At 44.4% G+C, this 11377-nt stretch overlaps 1 protein-coding gene and 1 long non-coding RNA gene across 5 annotated transcripts; one reads left to right on the top strand and one right to left on the bottom strand.

Moving 5' to 3' along the window:
- Nucleotides 1-1881: 1881 nt before the first annotated feature.
- On the bottom strand, nt 1882-7787 carry LOC148152251 (uncharacterized). 4 transcript variants are annotated; one of them, XR_015760169.1, is made up of 3 exons: nt 7682-7787; nt 5435-5516; nt 1882-2701 (listed from the first exon to the last, which is right to left on the bottom strand). It is a non-coding gene; the product is annotated as an uncharacterized LOC148152251 (long non-coding RNA). The 4 variants fall into 4 exon arrangements; XR_015760149.1 differs by lacking the exon at nt 7682-7787 and adding an exon at nt 6980-7110; XR_015760155.1 differs by lacking the exon at nt 7682-7787 and adding an exon at nt 6924-7032.
- lbx2 (ladybird homeobox 2) lies at nt 7257-11039 on the top strand. The gene is made up of 2 exons (XM_043692769.2): nt 7257-7985; nt 10236-11039. The coding sequence occupies exons 1-2, from the start codon at nt 7652-7654 to the stop codon at nt 10703-10705; spliced, it is 804 nt and encodes a 267-aa protein (XP_043548704.1). The 5' UTR covers nt 7257-7651; the 3' UTR covers nt 10706-11039.
- The last annotated feature ends 338 nt before the right edge of the window (nt 11040-11377 follow it).

Here is an 11377-nt window from a genome sequence, read left to right as displayed (position 1 = left end):
TAAATCTATAAAGGCTGGGAGGCTGGAGGGTTTCAATAACAGACAGGAGCCAGAGGGACTAGAAACAGTCACTCAAATACTGTTTTTCACCTTGACCCCTGAACTGTTGGGTCAAAGAGTCAGGTTGAATTGGGGCTAAGGGTCAACCTCTAACTAATATTAGACCACTCGCCCAGGATATTGTCCAGTCCATGACTCTCATTTAATGTATACTTAACCATGTGGATGCTAAAATAAAACAGGTTAGAATTATGTTGTGGGTAAATGTGTGCAGGTGCATCTATGTGACTCTGTGTGTGTGCCTGTGTGTCTGAGTAACAGTGTGTGTCTGATTATGTTTGTGGCTCTATATGTGCATGTGCATGAATTGTGTGGCTCGCTATATGTGTTACTTTGTGTTATTTTGTGTGTGTTTTCTGTGTACTGAGTGCTTGTGCATTTCTGTCTGTCAGTCTGGGTGAGTGCTTGCAGCGTTTGTGTGGGGCTATGTGTCTTTATATCTGTGTGAATGTGTGTGTGTGAGTGTGTGTGTGAGTGTGTGTGTGTCCGTGTGTCTGTTCTGTGTGTGTGTCTGCATGTGTGTGTGTGTGTGTGCCTGTTCTGCATGTGTGTGTGTTTGCGTGTGTGTCTGTTCTGTGTCTGCGTGTGTGTCTCTGTGTGTCTGTTCTGCGCATGTGTGTGTCTGTGTGCCTGTTCTGCGTGTGTGTGTCTGTGTGTCTGTTCTATGTGTGAGTCTGCCTGTGTGTGTCTGTGTGTCTGTTCTGTGTCTGTGTGTGTCTGTTCTGCGTGTGTGTGTCTGCGTGTGTGTCTGTTCTGTGTGTGTGTGTGTCTGTGTGTCTGTTCTGTGTCTGTGTGTGTGTGTGTGTGTGTCTGTTCTGTGTGCATGTGTGTGTGTCTCTGTGTGTGTCTGTGCATGTTCTGTGTGTCTTTTCTGTGTGTGTGTGTGTCTGTGTCTGTTCTGTGTGTCTGTGTGTTCTGTGTGTCTGTTCTGTGTGTGTGTGTGTGTTCTGTGTGTCTGTGTCTGTTCTGTGTGTCTGTGTGTCTGTTCTGTGTGTCTGTTCTGTGTGTCTGTGAGTGCGTGTCTTTTCTGTGTGTGTCTGTGTGTCTGTTCTGTGTGTCTGTGTGTGTGTCTGTATGTGTCTGTGTAAGTGTGTGTGTCTGTGTCTGTGTGTCTGTGTCTGTGTGTCTGTTCTGTGTGTGTCTGTGTGTTCTGTGTGCCTATGTGAGTGTGTGTCTGTTCTGTGTGTCTGTGTGAGTGTGAGTGTGTGTCTGTGTGTGTGTGCACACGCATTCCGGGGCCTAAACCTCCCTTTTTCATCAAACATTTGATCACCTCCTCTAATATCCCTATCCCACTCTCGTGTCAAATGCTGTTTGATTTTGCTCCTGCGAAACTCTTAGAATATTTTTCCCCCAGATTAAAGGTGCTATATAAATGCAAACTGTGACATGTATTAGTGTGGTTCCATAAAATAACGTGCCATGACCATGGAATTATTAAATACAGTGAAATCAAATAGATTGCTTTATAACCAGACTTCAATTGAACCAACTGCTGACCCATAAGAAGAGAGCTGACCTGGTTACTGTTTACATTTATTCAGGCTCCTGTCTCCAATTATTTTAAATTATTGCATTTCAATGCTTTCAATTCCATCTCATCCATTACGATTACACAGAGAGGACACTATTTATACTGTATGACATATAATAATTGTGTATTCTTTTTTTAAAAACATCAAGGTACCATTGGAATTAACCTGGGCTATTGTCTGGATTTCTCATCAGTGTTTTAAAGATTTTTCTTAGCAAAGTTTCAAATTTAAACATACTAAAATACTCAGACTTTAAAACGTGCTTACCAAAATAAAACACAAAAAGCAGAGGTCTAAGATATTTAATTAAGAAAACAGGAAAAGTTGTCACCTTAACGGACAAAACCACATTGCAAAACCAAAAACTTTTTTAAAAAACAATACAAAATAAAGACCACAAAAAGGAGAGGGCAACACAAGGGTTGTAAAAAGTATAAAATCTATGCATATATCTGTGCAGTCTACAGCACGAAATCTATATAGTCTGTTTAAAAACACAAGCTAAAGAACACAGGCTGCAAAAACCGAGACTGTAGAGCATGCGAACGGTATAAAATACCGTGCAGAAACACGGTCTGTACAAACAAAAATGTTGGCTGCGTAAAAATGCAGACTGCAAAACAAAAACTACAAAAAACACACAATGCAAAATATACGGACTACGAAAAACAGATTGCAAAGAAAAAAAAACCTGCAAAATCAAAGGCAGCTAAAAAGGACAGAAAAACGCAGATCGCAAATTTAAAAAATAAAACTGAAGAAAATATAGAGAGCAAAAAAAAACAAGCTGCAACAAAAAAAGATTGAAAAACAACAAGACTACAAAAGCAAAGACAGCAAAAGAGAGAGACGCCAAAACGAACGAAAAAAAAAACAGAGATATCAAGCAAAACATTTCTTAAAATAAAAGTATTTGAATTCAAAAATGATATTTTTTTGAATTAAAACAAGCACCATGATATAGTGACATCCAAATAAATAAGAAGCAGACACTATCAAATAGTTCTCGCTGCTGTAGGCACAAGCGGTGAAGTCCTCTGGCGATGTGGAGTCCAGCTGATTGCGTTTGATTTCATTGCTACAAGCGGTGAGTGCAGACTTGGGACCTTAAAAATTAGAACAGAAAATGTGACCAGGGGGGGAACGGCCAGTCTTTTGCAGAATTTCCCCGGTTCATGCCCAACAAATATTCCGTTCACTTAAAGAAAAGTTGTTTAAGCCTATCTCCCATATCAAACTGATGTTTGTTTTTATACCAATACACATTCAGGTCGACATTATCGATGCCCTCACTTAAATGTCACGCAAAAATGTTCCAAACTGCTTCAACGAATTATTATTTTTTTGATACACACACCTCTTGAGTAATTCCTATCTAAAAAGAGGAGTCGGCTCTGTCTGTGTTGACTGTGGGCAATATTACATTCTACGGGCTGTGGCACTATATTCTTTTTGTTTGGATTTCAGGGTACTTCAGGCCAATCTGCTATGAGTTCCTTTTTATGATTATTTCAAAACGCAAATGTGAATTTAGTTAGTTTTACTTGGAAAGAAAGGTGCATTCAGAACGATACTCACATTTACCTACACCTCATGGTCTGTCTCAAAGTACATAATTTTGAGAAATCGGATTCAAAATGATACGTAAAACTTAAAATGATATCTCTAATATAAACATGCTTCCCTCTCCTGTGGACGTTCAGCAGAATTTTGTTCTTGAAGTGAGGCATCTTGCTTGGCTCAACTCTGAAATCTTGTCATATTTTCACTGTAAACTTATATTGTTTTATACCGGCTCTTCCGACTGAACGCGCCTCCCTCATCTCTGATCTGTGGCTTGTGTGTACTGCATGCTACGATGAGAATCATTCCGGGTCTCTCTCTCTCTCTCTCCTTTATTCTGTGAAGGAAGGGGACTGAGAGGTCGAGTTCACCTGAGTGCAAGATCTCGTCAGTAACGACACACATCTGGGCGAGTCGTTTTGTGAAGGGGAAAATAAAAGGGTCACTATTAAGAAGCCAAGTGATATATCACGCGGCCCTATTTGTAACTGTTCTTTATTGTCTGTTGGTCAAATGTAACTCAAAACTCGCCCCTTCCCCTCCCCGAAGTTTAAAAAGAGCTGGATTCCCCAGTAATGATTTCCATCTTAAAATCTGTGCTTTTGATGGTGGTCATTTGGATACAGCGACATTTATATCTGGAAAATATTTTTTAAAAACTGTTACTAATCTGGTTGTACACTTTTTCACGAGCTTGTAAAAGTTCTTTTTTTTCTTATTTTAGCTCCCAAGGCTTGTAAATAACATTATAATTGGTACAAGGGAAGTGAGGCAATTTATATCTTCCCCGGTGTTAGAAATTCGTTCTCAATCAAGAGTCGAATTTAACGAGAGAGCGAGCGGTTTAATTCTCTAAACTGGGTCTGATATATGGGCAGGATGATTGGCTTTAATCGGCTCGGTTCAGAGTTAAAAGGGGGCATCTGTCATTAGAGAGGGTTTTGGTTGAAGTATTTATTCTCTGCCCTCTCCACCTTCCCAGAAAAGCATCTGCTTTCCTTTGATTGTTTACAATTGCTCCTGTGGTAAAATGCAGGGATTGTGGACACAGAGAGAGAGAGAGAGAGAGAGATTCAAGGTATCGATGAAACCATCACTGGGTCCCGCTCGAATTAAAGCTCAGAAATGTCTCCTGTCCTGCCCACACTTGTGCTACTCTGAGTAATCCATTGAGAAACTACAAGCGTTATGCTGTGTCTGTATTGGCGGGGAAGTTTTTTTTAAACTCTTTTAAAAATAACAAACAAAACCGGCATGCACACAAAACAAACGCAAACTCAAAAGACACAACAAGGTGTTTGCGAGGGGGGGTGGGGGGGGGAGCCAAACATCAAAATTCCATGGAAGAAATCGGGATGAAACAGGAGAAATCGAGCGTCCAATTGCAGTGATAAACTGACTTGTCTCATATTCCTTTCAGCCCGTTCTCTGTGGGACACACGCTCACATCATACACTGACAGTGTACATTTACAAAGATGTATTTAAATAAATATAATTGCACTGGGATGTAGGCTACGCCTGTTTATCTTATATCCACGCCATGTGAGTGATATTTCCTATCTATGCAAAAGACACGTTATATCTGAGCATCGGCCTTATAAGCATGTAGAGCGGATATAATTAATGAGAATTCCCTTTATTTTGGCTGTAAGGATGGCACAAGTGAGATCCAATTTAGCCAGATGGGTTTGGCCAGGTAAGGGTCAGGTGGAAGGAGACCCGGATAGACCACTTCTTCAGGTGTATTCAGCCTGCCCTTGTGGTCCATTGACCCGCCTCGCTCATTTAAACTCACGCCCGCTAGCTCCATGTGGAGACCACAAGCCGAGGGTAATGATCTGACAGCACTCCTGATGCAGAATTAATTTGTTTCCAGTCGATTTCAGGAATAAATTCAGGAGTAAATTTAAGGGCTTTAAGTTTTAGATGAATGCATATAAACGGTTTACTCGCTTTGATGCTTTTTTTTCGCAAAATGGCAAGAGTTTCGGGACTAAAAAAATGGGGAGCAGCTTTTGAAGTTAAGAATCGAAAATTCTCTCTCTCTCTCTGCTCAGAGGAGCCTGACATGGGAAGGGGAGGGGTAGGTAAAAACCTACCCTCACTAGATGGAGAGAGGTACAAATATTTACCCAGCCTCTAAAAATCGTGCCCAAAACCATAATATCTGCACGCCCTATAATAACACCGATGTTAGTCCTGCTCAGGAAACCCCTCGGAAATCGGCGCGATAACGACCGGAGCTTTGAAGGTAAAAATTGATTTACTACATACCTCTCGGAGTCGCGTTTTGACTCGATTTGAGTTTGCAGACTTTTGAATTAGATTGCAATCGACTGCTCCGAGACTGTTCACTCTGTGCGGGTGGTAAACAGATAAAGGAAGAAATGTAAAAGTCTGCACATGATTTATCGACCATTGCAATTGGCTGGGTGGAAGATTTAAAAGTTCGCTAATAATCCGGCGCTTGGCAATTAGCACCCCCGGCGTTATGTCATTGCAGCTGACAAGTGAGGGTAATTTCACCCCCTCCCTCACAAACTCCCCTCCCCCAACACAGACCTCTATTCTTGCCCATATCCCACCTCTCTAACCCACTTCCCCTCCCCAACACAATTCCCCAAACTGCCATTCCACCCAATTCCCCGCAACGTTACTGCTACATACACCCCTCTGCTCCCTCTCCCTGCTCACACACCCACTTCTGACCCCCGCCACCCCACGTCAACTCACCCTTGTAGCTCTTGACCCCATGTCCACCTTCCCTCACCCTCTCTATCTCCCCTCAATTCACCCCACCCAGCTCCCTCCCTCACCCCTTATATCTTCCCTCACCCCACCCCCCAGTTCCCTCCCTCACCCCTCTATCTCCCCTCACCCCACCCTCCCATCTCCCCCCCCACCCCTCTATCTCCCCTCACCCCACCCTCCCATCTCCTTCCCTCACCCCTTTATCTTCCCTCATTCCCCCATCTCCCTCCCTCACCCTCTCTATCTTCCCTCATCCCCCCATCTCCCTCCCTCACCCCTCTATCTTCCATCACTCCCCAGCTCCCTCCCTCACCCCTCTATCTCCCCTCACCCCATCCTCCCATCTCCCTCCCTCACCCCTTTATCTTCCCTCATCCCCCAGCTCCCTCCCTCAACCCCTATCTCCCCTCACTCCACCCCCCAGTTCCCTCCCTCACTCCTCTATCTCCCCTCACCCCACCCTCCCATCTCCCTCCCTCACCCCTCTATCTTCCCTCATCCCCATCTCCCTCCCTCACCCCTCTATCTTCCTTCACCCCCCTGCTCCCTCCCTCACCCCTCTATCTCCCCTCACCTCACCTTCCATCTCCCTCCGTCACCACTCTATCTCCCCTCACCCCACCCTCCCTCGCCCCCATCTCCCCTCCCGCAACCCCATCCCTTCAGTCCAACCTATATTGTCTCCTCTCTCTCTCTTACCCTCACGCACTCGCCTCTCCCTCCCGACCCATATCCCCTCTCCTTCCCCAATACCCTCTCCTCGGCCACCTCCATCTTCCCTCAAGCCTACAACTCACACTCTCTCATCGTCCCTTCTCCCACGCTTGGCCCCTTCTTTCATCTCCCCCACATCCCGCCCGTTCCCCATTCGTCCAGCACTCTATCACCGTCCCTTCCCCCCCCCCCCCCCCCACGCCACCCCCTCCGCAACTCGCCAGCAAACAGCTTTTGTCACAGACACTAAAATTACATGCACACACACTCCCTCTCACACAGATCAGGAACACAATACCAGCAGAGACAGGAGGGGAGAAATACAGGAGAGAGCAAAAGTTTGCAAACACTGACTCTAACTCCTCCCATTGATGTGACCAATTAATTAATCTAAGTAGACTCCTTGAAGACGCCTTCCTCTGACCAATAGTCCTGTGATAACTGATCTCCTTCCAATCAACGGTACGATAGAGCGGCCGGTTTCCCTCCCGAAACTTAGTGCTTTGTATTGGCTTCCCTGGATTTTTTTCTCTCTCTGTTAAAGAGGGGCGGGCGCTCGGGAGGGAGGGGGAAGAGAGAGAGAGAGAGAGAGAACAAGCTGAGTGTGTGTGGGTGAGAGAGAGAGAGAGAGAGTTTCCCCTCCCCAGGTAGGACAGTCGGTTACAGACAGAGACAGAGAGGCACTTTACTAAATACAGGCTGAGGGCTGGTACAAATTGTGTCTTTCAGGCCTGGAAATGCGGTCGCCTCGTTCCAATGAGTGAGGCATCCTGTAAACTTGGCGAAGGTTTCAAACTGCCCCTAAATTAGCGGGGGCAAGGGGGCGGAAAGTGACCCCCCACCCCACCCCACCAAGAAACCCCCATGTAACAGTTGGGGAAAGAGTTTCAGCAAAGCTGTTTCCTCCCCTTCCCTGCAATTTCGACGGAAAGAAGCATTGAAGGGACAATTCTCGTTTCTTCTTCTCTCTCTCCTCCTCCACCTTCCTCCTCCCCCCCCCCCTCCCCCTCCACCCACCCCCCTAGAATGACGTCTGGGGTAAATCTGAAATCGAACCCGGCTTTGGTGCCCCGAGTCGAGGAGCGAAGACGCCGCAGTCCCCTGGATCATTTCCCCCCTCCGGCCAACTCCAACAAACCGCTGACCCCCTTCAGCATCGAGGATATCCTGAACAAGCCGTCGGTGAAAAAAACATCCCATCTCTGTTCCGCCAACCACCCGGGCGGGCCCGAGAAGGTATCGGGTCCCGCGGTGGTCAGGAACGGGCTGCTGTCTGAAGCCTCGCCTCTCTGCGCGCTGGAAGAACTTGCCAGTAAAACTTTCAAGGGTCTGGAATTGAGTGTGATACAAGCGGCCGAAGGTATTCAACAGAGCTTTTATTTACTTTCCTTTTAAAACAGTTAAATTGGAATACAAATTACTTCCAAGAGAGGGAAAAACGAATATCTTAGATACATGCATATTTTAAATATATATAATTTAGCCAAATGATTCACCACAGGGCATTTAAGTAGGGCAAGATTAAAAATCCGCCTATAAACTATTTTAAATTAAAATATACTTCTGTTAAGTTTCACTACAAAGGGGTTGAGAAGTTGCAGCTTTTTTCATTTTCAAACATTTTACCGCTTTGTCTGTGTGCGCCTTTCAAAATCACTATCAGGCAGTTTTTTTTGTGGCATAAACACATCCCGATAGTAAATTAGCCCGTCGAGCAGAGTGTTGTCTAAAACGGGGAGGTAATTTCTTACGGATCCTGGCTGGGGGGTAGAGTTTTCCCTCTTCATGTGTATTTTTATTTTGGTTAATTTATTTCGCATAGGACAGCACTGCGTTGCCCCAAATCCTCAGCCACACCGTCACCAGGCGGTAAACTTCATCCTATATCAAATCTGTTTTCTAAGGAAGTGTGAGAATTTATCTCGGTAGCTTTTTCGACCACTTGCCACGAACCGAGGTTGAAATTATCTGAATGAAGAAAAATATTGAGTGAGCTTTCTCGTCCGTTTGAATTATCCTAGCTGTTTATATTAAAAACCTGTTTCTTACACTCGTGGACATTGTTATTAACGCTTAGTTCCTGCTTAGTCCGAAAGATGTTCAAATGTCTTAAGAGCTAATGTACCTCAGTCCCTGTCTCCGCTCAACTCCTTAAGCCTTTACGATTTGAATAAATATGAATGCTTTCATAGCAAGCTCGGCCACTGAGAAAAAAAAACCGTAGGGCTAAAATGTTTATGTGCCAAAAATAATTTTAATATCTTTTTCAGTCTCCTGAGTAGATATAAATATTATACATTACACGAATGTGCATGTATTTAGATGTTAAGAGAGTTCCCCCTTCATTCTCACAATTAATCCAATCGATTCTTTACAATGATTTTTTAAAATGTAAGATTATAAATTAGGAAATCTGAATAATTTGCATCCACATATAAACAACGTGTAGTTCGTAACTCAAGAGACGTAAATTAAACTATTTCATAGGAGTTTTACACCCCAGAACTGCAGCTGATATTAAACATATGTGCGACAGACGTCTGTTTTTTTTCACAACAGAGAAACAATATTTGCTATTTTGGGGCACTTGTGAGCTTTGAAGAAAAAGCGAGGGCCTTTCATACTTTGTGCATCCTAAGGAAGATTTTTTTAAAAAAACTGTAGAATCAAGCAGGTCACGATTTTGCAGCAAATGATGTTTAACCTTACACACGGGGGAAACAAAAGTATTTATGAGTCAGGGTTGAGGGGTGAGGAGGAAGAATAGTCAACTTCGGGTTTGTGTGTGTGTTTGTGTGCGTGTGAAAATATTTATAACAGCCTCGCGCCTGAGGTAGCACTTAACAGGGAAAGGTAACATCTCACTGAGTTTGAAAGCGGAAGGATGCGCCAGTTATAGTTAGCCGAAGCGAAAAAAAACATGAGCTTAATCGCGTATCGGGGAGATTTACATGTGATTGCTAGCCCAGTGATGGGGAAATTGAAAATAAACTACACACGCAGCAGTCAGCGTTGGAAAATATATGAACACTAGCGGTGTGTATCCATCAAGAGTTTGCAATCATTATGTCTTCAAGTAATTATGCTTACAATTTCTATAGACTTTCTAACCGGATGTCATGTATATCTGGTGCGCAAATACAGGAAAGGGGATACACTCAGGTACATACAAACTCAACCTTTGAACAAATGGGCGACGCAGAAAAGATTTATAAACACGCGCGGTGTGACATTATTCAGAGGGCACTACACTGCATTCGGTTGTTGGATAGAAGCATTGAAACTTGCGAATAAATGTCGAATTGGCCTATCTGCGGGCACACAGATTTCTGTCCGTGTGGTCCCTGCAAAGAAATGCAGAACTTAAAGAATTCTACTGCCGTGACAATTATTCACGAACCCCTAATTCGTTCCAAACCAAAACTAAGAGCAACCCCATCTTTGCCACGCGAGATTGTTATTAAAAATAAACAACATACAAGAGGGGGTTGCAGAATATTACGGATGGAGTGTTGAGATAAACGAGTATCTTGTTTTGGGGGGAATTGTTGCGCGCGTGTGTGTTTTATAATAATGACCACATACAATATACCCTCTCTTTATTTCCAAGGCCGAGATCATGTCACCACGTTTGGCCAAAGGCAGCCCTCGAAGAAGAGACGGAAGTCCCGCACAGCCTTCACCAACCATCAGATTTACGAGCTGGAGAAGAGGTTCCTTTACCAGAAGTACTTGTCCCCCGCCGACAGGGATCAAATTGCCCAGCAGCTGGGCCTGACCAACGCCCAGGTGATAACGTGGTTCCAGAACCGGCGGGCCAAGCTGAAGCGGGACCTGGAGGAGATGAAAGCCGACGTGGAGTCCCTGAAGAAGCTGCCGCCCCAGCAGCTGGAGAGACTGGTTCACATGGAGGTGTTCCCCGAGGACGGGGCCGGCTCCAAGTGCGAGACCACGGACCTCTCCCCCAAACCGTCCCCGGCGCCTGGACTCGGGCCCTTTCCCAATTCGCCGCAGTGTTCCTCCAGGGATCAGACTACTGACGAGTTCTCTGAAGACGAGGAAATTGAAGTGGACGATTGACTGAGATGAAGCCAAAACTACATTTGAGTATCTTTAAGTGAGGAACGGGGGGGGGAACGACACAGAGAGCGGACTCTGCCAGTGAATGGGAAGAAGACACACATGGATTTAACTGCTTTCAACTTCTGTGAAAATAAAGCAATTTCTTCGTGTCCCTTTTTAAACTTTTTGACATTGGAATCTCTGCACGTTGTTGAATCTCTCCGAAGGAGCAAGTACAGTCGGACACAAGGCGATACAGACTTTCTCCTCCGCCTTGTATGTAAGAAGTTCTATCCGGTTTAATTTCTTTGGACGGGGAAATGAGTGCAATTCTATACATACATTAACTTGTTTTTCTGGGTTTGTTTTTTGTTTGTTTGTTCATTTAATTTGACCGGTCAGAATCCTGGACTAAGTCCCCACTGCTCAGCAGACCCAGCCTCCTGTTCATAATCTCTTTCACAAAAAAAAAGTGTTCACATAGGCTGAAGATTAATACACGTGGTTAATTTATCTTCGAGGAAAGCAAGACCCACTTTATTTTTTTCTCTCTCACATGCTTTCCTTCCCCATTTAGAAAATGGAATCCGTGTTGCAAAAGTTGCTGTACACTTTAACCCCAAAGCTGCTCTTGAAAAACACAAAAAAAATCCCCAGTTCTGTTTCGTTATCTCTCGCAGCAACTTTGAA

Source organism: Chiloscyllium plagiosum, unplaced genomic scaffold (assembly GCF_037043375.1).
Source record: "Chiloscyllium plagiosum isolate Xiang-an unplaced genomic scaffold, Cpla_swu_hap1 HiC_scaffold_1, whole genome shotgun sequence".
Classification (NCBI taxonomy): domain Eukaryota; kingdom Metazoa; phylum Chordata; class Chondrichthyes; order Orectolobiformes; family Hemiscylliidae; genus Chiloscyllium; species Chiloscyllium plagiosum.
The sequence above is the reverse complement of the archived record's forward strand: the minus strand, read 5'-3'. Positions and strand labels throughout refer to the sequence as shown.